This window comes from Rhinichthys klamathensis, unplaced genomic scaffold (genome assembly GCF_029890125.1).
Source record: "Rhinichthys klamathensis goyatoka isolate OS25496 unplaced genomic scaffold, OSU_Roscu_1.1 h1tg000725l_1, whole genome shotgun sequence".
Taxonomy (NCBI): domain Eukaryota; kingdom Metazoa; phylum Chordata; class Actinopteri; order Cypriniformes; family Leuciscidae; genus Rhinichthys; species Rhinichthys klamathensis.
This window is the reverse complement of record NW_026607139.1, coordinates 122,355-136,905: the sequence shown is the minus strand read 5'-3', so window position 1 is coordinate 136,905 and position 14,551 is coordinate 122,355. Positions and strand designations below refer to the sequence as shown.

General features: G+C 38.8%; 2 protein-coding genes across 2 annotated transcripts; one reads left to right on the top strand and one right to left on the bottom strand.

Annotated features, from left to right (window-relative positions):
* Window positions 1-1,262: 1,262 nt before the first annotated feature.
* On the bottom strand, window positions 1,263-7,114 carry mrpl16 (mitochondrial ribosomal protein L16). The gene is made up of 6 exons (XM_056242403.1): window positions 6,923-7,114; window positions 4,480-4,551; window positions 4,163-4,311; window positions 3,207-3,449; window positions 3,130-3,174; window positions 1,263-1,554 (listed from the first exon to the last, which is right to left on the bottom strand). Exons 1-6 carry the CDS (start codon window positions 6,978-6,980, stop codon window positions 1,363-1,365), a joined length of 759 nt encoding a protein of 252 aa, XP_056098378.1. The 5' UTR covers window positions 6,981-7,114; the 3' UTR covers window positions 1,263-1,362.
* Window positions 7,115-7,668: 554 nt separating this feature from the next.
* On the top strand, window positions 7,669-11,790 carry si:ch73-41e3.7 (uncharacterized protein LOC572312 homolog). Its single transcript, XM_056242388.1, has 2 exons — window positions 7,669-7,730; window positions 10,869-11,790. Exon 2 carries the CDS (start codon window positions 10,879-10,881, stop codon window positions 11,788-11,790), a length of 912 nt encoding a protein of 303 aa, XP_056098363.1. The 5' UTR covers window positions 7,669-7,730; window positions 10,869-10,878.
* The last annotated feature ends 2,761 nt before the right edge of the window (window positions 11,791-14,551 follow it).

The window sequence follows — 14,551 nt, the reverse complement described above, 5'->3', positions numbered from 1 at the left end:
GTAAAAACATCATAAATGACGTTGTTCTAATATCATTTCTCCGTCTATCAGTTATTAATAATGTTAAAAGAAGGTTATATTAATTTTATTTAAAGAAAACCACATTTACATAATCTTTACAAAACATTAGAGAAAGTTGTGGGTACGTTCTCTGTTAGCTTGGATTATAACGTTACCATAGTATTATTTGACGCAGGTTTAAGTACCATAGTAATAATGTATATATATTTGTATATTTATAATGTATATATTTGAGCAAATATGATCGACGCGACACGTCAAATCTACAGATTCGCTTAATAATCGCATCAGGTTTTAATCGCGTCGCGTCGCTCACGTTCAGGTTAGAAACATCACTACTCATTTAAAACATGCTGAGAAAAACTGTAAAGATTCGATATATGATTTGGTGATCTCAAAACAAACACAACTCAATAATTTATCGTCTACGTACGTGCTACACATCTTCAACACTCACCACAGACTCGCGCCACACGATTCAAAGCGGGAACTGAACTGCGCATGCGCTCAACTGACACTTCCGGCTTCCTTCTTGAGCCACGTGCTGTTGTTTGATTACTAATGTTCTCGTTTCCATACATTTTTACATCACACATCTGTATTATAGTTTTAAAATTAACTTATATAAAACAAAATTAATGTGGAAGCTCATTTTCGCCACATACGAAATAAAGAATGCTTTGGTAAATCACAAATGACATACTAAATCATATTTATGACATAAAAAGTCAAAATGACCTCATGGAAAAACAGTATTATGACGTACTGAGCCATAATTTTGATTCATAATTGATAAAAAGTAAAACTTATAATGCAAAGAAAATAATGATGGCGTACAAACTCATAATTATGCGATTAAAATTTTGAAATGGACCCAAAAAAAGGCATTCAAATATATAATTATGACACACAATCATAATTTTGACTATCTACTAACTATTACTGTCACAATTACGACTTATGTCATATATTCATTCATTTTTGTCGTAATTTAAACAACTCAATTACAATTTTTTTGAGCTTTCATAAAATACACTTTCGAGTCCCATACGACTCAACCCAAACGCCAAAGAAACCACATTTATTAGCCTTACATAGTATTTAACATTTACACAGCACATATTTCCTCACAAACAAAAGCATGTGAGATAAAAGAGCATATGAAGTAAACAGGTGATGGGTCTGTCAGTGTGTGTGTGTGTGTGTGTGTGTGTTATGAGATAAGTGAACGACAGAACACTCAGAAGCAGTGATATGGATCTGAAGATTATCACACACACACATCCTGCTGGAGTGTGTGTTCATCAGCTCTGCGGTGTTATCTCTGAACACACACACACTCTACACGCGTGCGGGGTAGAAAAACTTCCCAGCGTAGCGGCCGTGATTGCGCAGGTCGAACGGACTCAGGACTTTCCGAAGGCCCAGCATGTTTGCCCTCGCGACCCGCTCGAAGCTCCAGGGGTTCTGGTTATTGCTCTCGCGCTCGGCCTGATCCTGATACAGCGCCGCCAGACTCTCTCTGCTCACCACCTGCAACACACACACACACACACGTTCAACTGGGTTCTTCTACTAAACTCGTTTCTTAGTTCTCATCGAAACAGACAAAAGAAAAACTTTTTAATGAAGTGAATGTACTATATTTTAATTCTATAATATATATATTTTTAATATTTTGTGTTTTGAGGGAATTTTATGGTAGTAAACAATATTTATCTCTAAATTATGAAGCATTTATTTCTCTGTTTGCATGCATTTGGCAGATGCTTTTATACAAAGCTATTTACGTTGCATTCATCAGTTCTTGGTTTCGATGGGAAACTATATAATTTGCATTATTTTATAATTATATACAATAATACAAATATCATAAAACTGTATACTGCTGCTTTTAATAAGTTAAAAAATAAAGCAAATTATTTTATAATTATATACAATAATACAAATATCATAAAACTGTATACTGTTGCTTTTAATAAGTTAAAAAATAAAGCAAATTATTTTATAAAAACTGTATACTGCTGCTTTTAATAAGTTAAAAAATAAAGCAAATGTATTTGAAATTAATTCAGTCCCATATTTATTCTTCAATATTTTGTGTTTTGAGGGGATTTCATGGTAGTAAACAATATTTACCTCTTATTTATGCAGCATTTATTTCTATATTAAATACAAATATTGTTAAAACAATTTATACTGTTTTTCCCCCAATTAATGCAGTATTTAAGTTTTTTTTAAAACAGAGTAAATATTTTTTAAATGAATGTACTATATTTGAATTCCATTATATTTATTTTGTAATATTTTGTTTTTAGAGGGGATTTCATGGTAATAAACAATATTTACTTCTACTTTATGCACTATGTATTTCTATATTAAATAAAAACAATTTATACTGTTTTTCCCCCGAATTAATGCAGTATTTAAGTAAAAAAAAAAAAAAAAAGAGTCAATATTTTTTAAATGAATGTACTACAATTTAGTCCCATAATATTTATTATTTAATATTTTGAAAGGATTTCATGGAACTAAACAATATTTACCTCTAACTCATGCATAATTTATTTCTATATAAAATAATAAAAAACAAACAAAAAAAATTCAGATTTAGATTCTTCTTGTTTGAAATGTTTTTTTTGCAGTTATGATTGGTCAATTGTATAAGAAAAAAAAAGCATTTTGTTAGCAATAACTTGATTCAAAATTTAACAAACTTTTTTTTATTAAGTGCACTTAATAAACACACAGCATGTTCTTCAAATAATGCTATGCAACCCTTTCCTCATTCACATTATTGCCACATTCATTTGCAGAAACAGCCGATTATGAAAAGCATAATTACTCGCTTTTATCACAGACACTTTTGTCAAAGTTCAGATTCTTCTTGTTTGAGATGTTTTTGTAGTTATGATTAGTCAATTGTGTTAGAAAAAAAAAAAAAAAAGAGTTTTGTAACCAATAATTTTATTAAAAATTAAATGTTGAGTGCACTAAATAAACACACAGCATAACGTTATGCAACCCTTTCCTCAATCACGATATTGCCAAATATATATGCAGAAACAGCTGCTTATGAAAAGCATAAGAGGAAGTTGCTGGGCAAACCTTGGCTGGGAAGGGAAGCTTCTTGGCCACTTCTGTGAGCACCGGCTCGACCTCAGCCATGTGAGCACCGGCTCGACCTCAGCCAGCTCCACGTGACCTCCGACCTCTAGGACCAGCCGGCCACACTTCACCGGGGTCACGTAGTGGTCGATGGCGCCCTTGCCGCCGCCCATGCGCTGACCCAGGCCCTTCCGCGTGATGGGCTTGTGCGGGGCCCGGAAGCGCCACAGGGCGAAGGTGGTGCTGGGGTCCATGCGGCGGTTAATGGTGAGACGCATCATCTCCATGTGACCCCAGTGCAGGTACCCGCCGCCCAGAGCCTAAAGACACAATCACACAGATCAGAATCAGAAACACAACAGACACACGGTATTACATGTGCACACTAATCTTAAAGTGCCCTAGTATGCTTTTGCAGATATTGCGTTTCATGTAGTGTGTAATAGAGATGTTTGTGAATGTAAACAATGGTTTGGAATTATTGAAGAACTTGCATATACTGTGAAAATTGGTCGATACATAAATAACCTAAAGACATCCTCCACTAAGTAAACAGTAATTGTTACAGGAATGGTTAAGCTCATTTTAATTTAATTGTGGGGTCAGTACATAAACAGGTGAAACTCGAAAAATTAGAATATCGCGCAAAAGTTATAATTTTGATGCTCAGAAAATTAGAATATTACATAAAATCAATAAAAAAAAAAATTTAGATACAGAAATGTCGTCCCTCTGAAAAGTATAATCATGCATATGTATATAGTTATATACCCTAAATATATTAGTTTCACCTTTTAAGTTGGATTACTGAACTGTTATTCTAATTTGACCTGCATGTATAGGCATGTATGTGTATATGTTCCTTCATATTTAAGAATATGCACTGATATGTATTGACAGCTGTGGACGCTATGTAGCATTTGTTTGATATGTATATATGCATGATTTATTTTCCTCCCTTCTGTTGATATTGTATTTTTAATTGCATTGTTAATCTAGTAAATCAAAATAATAAAATCAATAAGACCCGGACCACGATGCCGTACTGTCCTCTGGTGAAGGTGTTGGAGCTCTTGGCCGGCCCCTGGATGTCCCGCAGTTTCTTCATCTCCTTCTTGGCTTGTTTCAAACTCGGGACCTTTTCCAGGAATTTGAGCTTCGGCTTCTCCGGTAGAACCACGTCTGCGAAGGAGAAAGACACCATATATAAATCAAAGCGCGAGTCATCTAAATAAAGTGCTACTCTATGGCTTGTTGAAAGGACTTAAACGATAGAAGACTAGCATGCAGTAACGGCAGGCCTTAACGAACGAGTGTAAAGGAGTAACTGGTGAAGCACTGGTGCGTTACCGCTGTAATCTGGAGGAACTGCGTAAGTCCTCAGTCCCGCTGACACCACCTTCATGCTGCTCTGCAGGACATCTGGAGAAAAAGAGTCAGCAACTAGTTAACACCGGTTCAGCAACTAGTTAACACAAGTTCAGTTCACCAACTAGTTAAACAGGTTCAGCAACTAGTTAACACCGGTTCAGCAACTAGTTAAACAGGTTCAGCAACTAGTTAACACACAAGTTCAGCAACTAGTTAACACTGGTTCAGCAACTAGTTAACACCGGTTCAGCAACTAGTTAACAAGTTCGGTTCAGCAACTAGTTAACAAGTTCGGTTCAGCAACTAGTTAAAAAGTTCGGTTCAGCAACTAGTTAAACAGGTTCAGCAACTAGTTAAGACTGGTTCAGCAACTAGTTAACACTGGTTCAGCAACTAGTTAACACCGGTTCAGCAACTAGTTAACAAGTTCGGTTCAGCAACTAGTTAAACAGGTTCAGCAACTAGTTAACACAAGTTCAGTTCAGCAACTAGTTAAACAGGTTCAGCAACTAGTTAACACACAAGTTCAGCAACTAGTTAACACTGGTTCAGCAACTAGTTAACACTGGTTCAGCAACTAGTTAACACCGGTTCAGCAACTAGTTAAACAGGTTCAGCAACTAGTTAACACAAGTTCAGTTCAGCAACTAGTTAAACAGGTTCAGCAACTAGTTAACACACAAGTTCAGCAACTAGTTAACACTGGTTCAGCAACTAGTTAACACCGGTTCAGCAACTAGTTAAACAGGTTCAGCAACTAGTTAACACAAGTTCAGTTCAGCAACTAGTTAAACAGGTTCAGCAACTAGTTAACACACAAGTTCAGCAACTAGTTAACACTGGTTCAGCAACTAGTTAAAGACCCACTCCGATGAAAATAATGTTTTTCTAGGTGTTAACATGTTCTTGTGGCATTTTTCTGATGTTAGAGGACATATCTTGAGAAAAATCAGCTCAAAGTTGTATTTCTGAGTATTTCTACATTCAAATGGCTGTGAATCAGTAACAGACGCTAAAATGCTGGCTAAAATCGACTGGAGTTGTGACGTAGTAACTCCACTGGGCGTCTCCACACGCGACGTCTTGGAGTGAAATAATGATCGGTGATCGGTGATAACTCTGATTAACTTCGGATAATAATAATTAACGTGTATATAATACTGTTGCCCCACCGGTATTGGGGGTGTAAGCTAGCGGGAGAGACAGAGCTCTCAGCAACGGGCAGGGGGAGGGTCGTCTCCGTGCCAATGGCTCCGCCCACAACGCAGAGGCGAATTGCTAATGAGCTACTGCCGCTCTGCTGAAGCGAAGTCCCAGAAAACGGCACAGGTTTTGTGATTTTGGCTAAAAATTGCATAATCATAATTTAAAGACCACTGGGAATGTTTAAAAATAGCTCAAAATATGATCGGAGTGGGACTTTAACACTGGCTCAGTAACTAGTTAACAAGTTCAGTTCAGCAACTAGATAAACAGGTTTAACAACTAGTTAACAGGTTCAGTAACTAGTTAACAAGTTCAGTTCAGCAACTAGATAAACAGGTTTAACAACTAGTTAACAGGTTCAGTAACTAGTTAACAAGTTCAGTTCAGCAACTAGTTAAACAGGTTTAACAACTAGTTAACAGGTTCAGTAACTAGTTAAACAGGTTCATTAACTAGTTAAAAGGTTCAGCAACTAGTTAAAAGGTTCATTAACTAGTTAAAAGGTTTAGCAACTAGTTATTTAACAGGTTCATTAACTAGTTAAAAGGTTCAGCAACTAGTTCATTAACTAGTTAACACAGGTTCAGCAAACTAGTTCATTAACTAGTTAACAGGTTCCGCAACTAGTTAAAAATGTCCATTAACTAGTTACAAAAGTTTCATTAACTAGTTAAAAGGTTCAGCAACTAGTTAACACAAGATCAGTTCAGCAATTAGTTAACGGGTTCATTAACTAGTCAAAACTGATTCAGCAACTAGTTAAAAATGTCCATTAACTAGTTAAAAGAGGTGCATTAACTAGTTAAAAGGTTCAGCAGCTAATTAACTAGTTCACTTCATTAACTAGATAACACATGCTCAGCAAGTAGTTAACAGGTTTAGCAACTAGTCAACACAGGTTTAGGTTCAGTGTGTAAAATATCATCACCCACATTTGACAAGTGGTTATTATAACAAAATAAACCGAATCAAGTACATACAGTCAGTACATATATCCATATTATTATTAATAATACATAATCATCAGTAATGCTGCAGAAAAAAACAAACTAGTAAGATTGCCATATTCATGAGTATTAAGATAGTAAGAATATCATGTACATGTTCAAAAACCATGGTTTCGCCATACTATCTGTCGTTAGTGATACTAAATAAAGGAAATAATTTATATTAGATAGAACAATTAATACTGTGAGATTATTTGTCTTAACTCTACCTGGCTGGCTTGATGTCCGGGCAAAGCCCAAAAATACACTCTTTAGTGCTGAGAACATGACTGATTATACACAATACAAACGTGTATAAATCTTCATTTCTTCTCAATTATAAAATTCACATCAGAGTCTCATGGAACCACAAGGTCGCTGCCATGTTTGATCAACATCCGGTGTGTGTCGGTGAAAGTCATCCGGTGGAAACACTCGCGCACATGTTCCGCATGTTTACAGTTAACCCGAGATTACCAGATGGGTTATGGTTACAACCAACCAGATGGTTGTAGTTTGAAAGTAAATAATTAAATGATAAAAGTTTAAAAACGTGCTAAGTGCTATAAAATCACGACATACTACAACCTCTCCAGTATATATAAAATTAAATTGTACACAGTATGCATGCTTACTTTAGGCATTCAATTTCCCGATGTCCTACAACTTTTGTCAAAATGTGAACGTGCATTTTATATTCACTTGAATTTGAAACGTTTCTTTAAAAATTATTCTATCAAAAGAGACATTTTACACAAACATGCCACGTTTAGTTTCTGAGATGATAACTAGACGCCTCTTGCTTAATTTAAGGTGATTTAAAGTAACACTCTAATTTGGAAAGGTTCCTGCGTATTGTTACAAATACTATTTTGGTTGATGCACTAAACATATGAAGCGACGCCCTCGTGACAATCAGCGACACCTGTCATGTGATCACTGATTATTAACACATTTACATCTCAGCAGGAACAGAAAAATCAGGAATAACTTTCACGAGTCCTCGGAATACAGATTTAACTAGGTAATCTTTCTCAGGTAAATCTATAAAACAAATGCTTTAATTTGCATGCATTGATAATTGATAGATTATAAAGCAACTTTTCAAACAGAAACACTCATCTCATCACAGTAAGAGTCTCTTCTTCTCATTTATATGATCAAAAATACAGTAAAAATAGTGACATATTATTACAGTGTAAAACAACAGTTTCTATGTGAATATATAGTACAGTGTAATTTATTATTGATAATCAAAGCTGAATTTTCAGCATCATTACTCCATTCTTCAGTGTGTCCTTCAGAAATCATTCTAACATGATGATCTGATGCTCAATTATTATTAAAATATATAAAAATTAATATATACAGTACCGGTCAAAAGTTTGGAAAGCACCTACTATTTTTAATGTTTTTGAAAAAAGTCTCTTATGCTCATCAAACCTGCATTTATTTGATCAAAAATACAGTAAAAACAGTGAAATATTATTCCAATGTAAATCAGCTGTTTTCTATGTGAATATATGTTCAATTATAATTTATATCCTTTGATCAAAGCTGAATTTTCAGCATCGTTACTCCAGTCTTCAGTGTCACATCCATTGCATATTCATATTTTAGATTCCAAACAGTAAAATTAGCTGTTTTCTATGTGAATATACACTCACCTAAAGGATTATTAGGAACACCTGTTCAATTTCTCATTAATGCAATTATCTAATCAACCAATCACATGGCAGTTGCTTCAATGCATTTAGGGGTATGGTCCTGGTCAAGACAATCTCCTGAACTCCAAACTGAATGTCAGAATGGGAAAGAAAGGTGATTTAAGCAATTTTGAGCGTGGCATGGTTGTTGGTGCCAGACGGGCCGGTCTGAGTATTTCACAATCTGCTCAGTTACTGGGATTTTCACGCACAACCATTTCTAGGGTTTACAAAGAATGGTGTGAAAGGGGAAAAACATCCAGTATGCGGCAGTCCTGTGGGCGAAAATGCCTTGTTGATGCTAGAGGTCAGAGGAGAATGGGCCGACTGATTCAAGCTGATAGAAGAGCAACTTTGACTGAAATAACCACTCGTTACAACCGAGGTATGCAGCAAAGCATTTGTGAAGCCACAACACGCACAACCTTGAGGCGGATGGGCTACAACAGCAGAAGACTCCACCGGGTATCACTCATCTCCACTACAAATAGGAAAAAGAGGCTACAATTTGCAAGAGCTCACCAAAATTGGACAGTTGAAGACTGGAAAAATGTTGCCTGGTCTGATGAGTCCCGATTTCTGTTGAGACATTCAGATGGTAGAGTCAGAATTTGGCGTAAACAGAATGAGAACATGGATCCATCATGCCTTGTTACCACTGTGCAGGCTGGTGGTGGTGGTGTAATGGTGTGGGGGATGTTTTCTTGGCACACTTTAGGCCCCTTAGGGCCAATTGGGAATCGTTTAAATGCCACGGCCTACCTGAGCATTGTTTCTGACCATGTCCATCCCTTTATGGCCACCATGTCCCCATCCTCTGATGGCTACTTCCAGCAGGATAATGCACCATGTCACAAAGCTCGAATCATTTCAAATTGGTTTCTTGAACATGACAATGAGTTCACTGTACTAAAATGGCCCCCACAGTCACCAGGGGCCTCATTTATAAAACTTTGCGTAGGATTTGCGTCAGAAGTGGCGTACGGATGAAACATAGGACGTGCGTACGCACAGAAATATTCGGATTTATAAAACCGTGCGCAGGCACATCCTACGCATTTTCCCCTTAATAAATCACAATCAATTCTAAATGTAGCGCAGCTTTTGCGGCTTCATGTCACGCCCATAGTTGCCCATAAATAGTCCGTGAAACGCCCACAAGTTAATATTCATCGATTGCGAAATCATGGCAAACATAGAGAGGAAATCAAAAAAACGTTACTTCATTCAATGTGAAGTAGAAGTTATCGTTGGCGAGGTGGAAAAGAGGAGAAAAAATGTTGTTTGGAGGGCACAGTGTGGGCATTAGCCTACTAATGCCAAAAAGGCACTTGAGTGGCAAAAGGTTGCAGACGCTGTAAATGCTGTAGCCTCACAACCTCGGACTGTGGCCGAAATAAAAAAGAAATGACAAGCTACAGATGTCGGTTATAATCTACTTGGAAATGGGAAATAGTTCAGCGCAAATGTAATTTCTTGCAGCTTTCTGAATGGTTGAGACATACGTCATACGTTATTTTATCAAAAATAAAACAAACTAAAGGCATATGCATGAAATACCTGCATGAATACCATGATTCCGTAGCTGATGAAGACATTTTTACTATGAAAACAACTTTCCCCAGTGGACAAATAATACATCTATCTATTTATCTATCTATCTCTCCCTAATTATCTATCTATCTGACTGACTATCTAGCTATATCTGCTCCGCCTGACGGACACATTGGCGAGAATATCAGTTTTGTACATTATTTCGTTCTGTTTACCATCTTATTTATGAGGATGAATTGTATAACATGCCAATATTATTGCAGAACATTTCACTTTTCTTTTTGCAAATATGTGTTAATTTGCATTTCTGTTGCAGATCGATCAAACTGGTGTTCGTGTAGGCTGTTAATTGTAATACTTGCTTTTTGACGTCTTCGTGTTATTTATGAGAGGCAGTATTGCCATTTATTTTTACACAACGGTCTACAGTTTCACACACTTTCACGTGTTTCTTCCATCTGCCGACGGTGTCGCCATTTCTCATTTCACCCGTTTTTGTGCGTACGCCTGGGTCAGAGCTTGCGTGAAGGACCGCACATTTTACAGTCAAGTTAGAGAGCGGCGTACGCCTTCTTTTGTGCGTACGCAACGTTTATAAATGAGGCCCCAGATCTCAACCCAATAGAGCATCTTTGGGATGTGGTGGAACGGGAGCTTCGTGCCCTGGATGTGCATCCCACAAATCTCCATCAACTGCAAGATGCTATCCTATCAATATGGGCCAACATTTCTAAAGAATGCTTTCAGCACCTTGTTGAATCAATGGCACGTAGAATTAAGGCAGTTCTGAAGGCGAAAGGGGGTCAAACACAGTATTAGCATGGTGTTCCTAATCCCTTAGGTGAGTGTATAGTCAAATGTAATTTATTCCCATTTATAATCTATTTGCATATTTTTTTGCATATTCATGTCTCAGGTCCCACACGATGTCGGAGTGCTCTGAGGCGACCAGAAATCCCATCCAATCCGATTTCCCGTATTGTTTTTCGGAGGACGGTCTCCTGCGGCACAGAGAGACCCGCGAGCCCTACCGATTCCCCTTCAGACTACACGACGCCGGCGACACGGAGCGAGCGCATCGCAGCCTGTGTCTCTACATCTCCCGACACGTGCACCACCTCCTAGAGACCCAGTTTCAGCTCATTAAAGTGTTCCTGGAGGACAGTTTCGTGTTTATGAGCGCAGGAGCACTGGAGAATCCCGGGAGTCTCCTGGTTCTGATCCAGGATTTGGGAACGGTGAGGAGTGGCGTGTGGAGTTGGAAACTCGCGGCACACGATGGACTTGAACGAGGATCTCAGATCCCGTATATACGCTGGGCTTTGCTTGAATCCTGCGCCGTTCTCCTGATGAATCCAAATGAAGGGTCGCAGACTCACGAGCAACACGTTCGGATGGTTTGGGAACGCATGCTTTCACAAAGTTCTCCCGAACACATTTTTATAGTCGCGCACGGATACGGAGGCCTGGCGTTCGTGGATCTTCTATGCCGTCAGATCGAAGATGTTCAGCGGAAAGTGAAAGCCGTGGCTTTCTTGGATTCGTCCCACAGCTTCTGGCACCAGCCGTTGGGAAACGCCGGGCGCGACTGGTTGAAATCCCACTCCAGATCCTGGATTCCCAGCAGAAAGCCTCTGAATCGCTCCGTGGGATCCCTGAAGGCCGGTTGCACGCAGATCTCCGCCGGGACTCAGTGTCACGACTCGACGCCCGTCGTTTGCATGGAGTCCGTGTTTCGCTTCTTCTCCAAGATGATAAAACCTAAAGTCCCTCCGACTCCCTTCGAGATCATGACCAGGAGCAGGAGCCGTGCCAGCGAGCAGAACAACAACGTCTAGGATGATCACATCTATAATAAAAGTCTTTGCATCAGAATGAGCACTTCTGTTCTTTACGGTCTTGTTTTCTTTTTTAATGGAATTTATTCTAAATGATTTACAGGTGCACATCATTATTATTGTGTTACATTCCTCATACAACTTCCTCTTGCAGAATCTCTTCTATTATTATATTTATCCTTACAGTTAAAACACTGCCTTCCTAACATACTGAAAACTGAATCATGACTTGACTATGTTATTACATAATATTGCCAAAGCGTCTACATCCAACGCACATGGCACCCTTTAGCGTCAATATGAGACGCAGATATACACTCACCGGCCACTTTATTAGGTACACCTGTCCAACTGCTCGTTAACACTTAATTTCTAAGCAGCCAATCACATGGCGGCAACTCAGTGCATTTAGGCATGTAGACATGGTCAAGACAATCTCCTGCAGTTCAAACCGAGCATCAGTATGGGGAAGAAAGTTGATATGAGTGACTTTGAACGTGGCATGATTGTTGGTGCCAGAAGGGCTGGTCTGAGTATTTCAGAAACTGCTAATCTACTGGGATTTTCACGCACAACCATCTCTAGGGTTTACAGAGAATGGTCCGAAAAAGAAAAAACATCCAGTGAGCGGCAGTTCTGTGGGCGGAAATGCCTTGTTGATGCCAGAGGTCAGAGGAGAATGGCCAGACTGGTTCGAGCTGATAGAAGGGCAACAGTGACTGAAATAACCACTCGTTACAACCGAGGTATGCAGCAAAGCATTTGTGAAGCCACAACACACACAACCTTGAGGCGGATGGGCTACAACAGCAGAAGACTCCACCGGGTACCACTCATCTCCACTACAAATAGGAAAAAGAGGCTACAATTTGCAAGAGCTCACCAAAATTGAACAGTTGAAGACTGGAAAAATGTTGCCTGGTCTGATGAGTCTCGATTTCTGTTGAGACATTCAGATGGTAGAGTCAGAATTTGGCGTAAACAGAATGAGAACATGGAACCATCATGCCTTGTTACCACTGTGCAGGCTGGTGGTGGTGGTGTAATGGTGTGGGGGATGTTTTCCTGGCACACTTTAGGCCCCTTAGTGCCAATTGGGCATCGTTTAAATGCCACGGCCTACCTGAGCATTGTTTCTGACCATGTCCATCCCTTTATGGCCACCATGTACCCATCCTCTGATGGCTACTTCCACCATGTCACAAAGCTCTAATCATTTCAAATTGGTTTCTTGAACATGACAATGAGTTCACTGTACTAAAATGGCCTCCACAGTCACCAGATCTCAACCCAATAGAGCATCTTTGGGATGTGGTGGAACGGGAGATTCGCATCATGGATGTGCAGCTGACAAATCTGCGGCAACTGTGTGATGCCATCATGTCAATATGGACCAAACTCCCTGAGGAATGCTTCCAGCACCTTGTTGAATCTATGCCACGAAGAATTGAGGCAGTTCTGAAGGCAAAAGGGGGTCCAACCCGTTACTAGCATGGGGTACCTAATAAAGTGGCCGGTGAGTGTATATGGGCCAGAAGGCGCCTCCTAGTGGTCTAACCCTAACACTACCCCAGACCTAAACCTACCCATAACCGAAGCGTGTTATATTGACGCTAAAGGGTGCCATGTGCGTTGGATGTAGACGCTTTGGCAAAAGCGTCAGTATATGATGCCTTGGGATGAGAATGCGTTGGATATTTAGAATATTTTTTCATCACAGTCGCATGTGAAGTGATGTCATCGTCCAGCTCAGTTCAGTTCTCATATAATGCTGTCAATGCAGGAGATCAATAATATTGTTGAATATTAAATTAAATGTCCTCAACTAAGCAAGCCAAAGGGCGAAAAAGTCAACAGAAAACACACGTTAAGAAATATTGCAGTGTTTATTCTAAATTATTGAATCATTATTGTGTTAAATTGCTGTTCCTGGTAATCTTGAATCAGAATCAGTTCCTCTCGCAGCATCTCTTCTCTTCTCTGATGACGAGGGCGGGGCTTTAACCTGTCACTCACATGAGATCAGCCAATAGCAAACCACAACCATCCAATCAATTCCCCACAGACACAATCAAGCCCCGCCCACATGTGTTCTTGTTCCAGAAGCGCTTCACTCGATATACGAAAAGACGAGTGCATGCTGTTTCATGCTGGTTTTATAGTCAACACTAAATCAACATTGAATTTATGTTCCTTCTCTTATTATAAATGATTCATCAGTGACACCACAGAAAAACATGTTTAAACGACATGTAATAACTTGCTTCACCTCACCACACGCTCTACTGGATAGTGTTAAAAACATTTAGTTAAATGTCTAGTTAGTCATTCTTTTATGAAAGTAAAAATGGGTGGAAAATTATGGAAGCTTGTTTCTACCACAGAATAAAACATTTTAAAAGATATTTGCAGCTTTTTATGTCACAATTGCGCGTTTACATCGGAATGTCACAGAATGTTTTATTCTGTGGCAATTCTTACTTTTTTCTCTCAATTGCGACATATTTTCTCAGAATTGTGAGTTAAAAACTTTTTTTTTAGAATTGCATGTTTATATCTCACAATTCTGACTTTATATCATGCATTTCTATGTATGTCTCCCGCTTGCCAGAACTGCAGGATATAAACATGCAATTTTGAGGGGGGAAAAAGTCAGAATTACGAGTTTATATCACAATTCTGAGATTGTGAGAAAAGTTGCAATAACCTTTTTTATTATTATTATTCTGTGGCGGAAACAAGCTTCCATAGAAAATGGTGT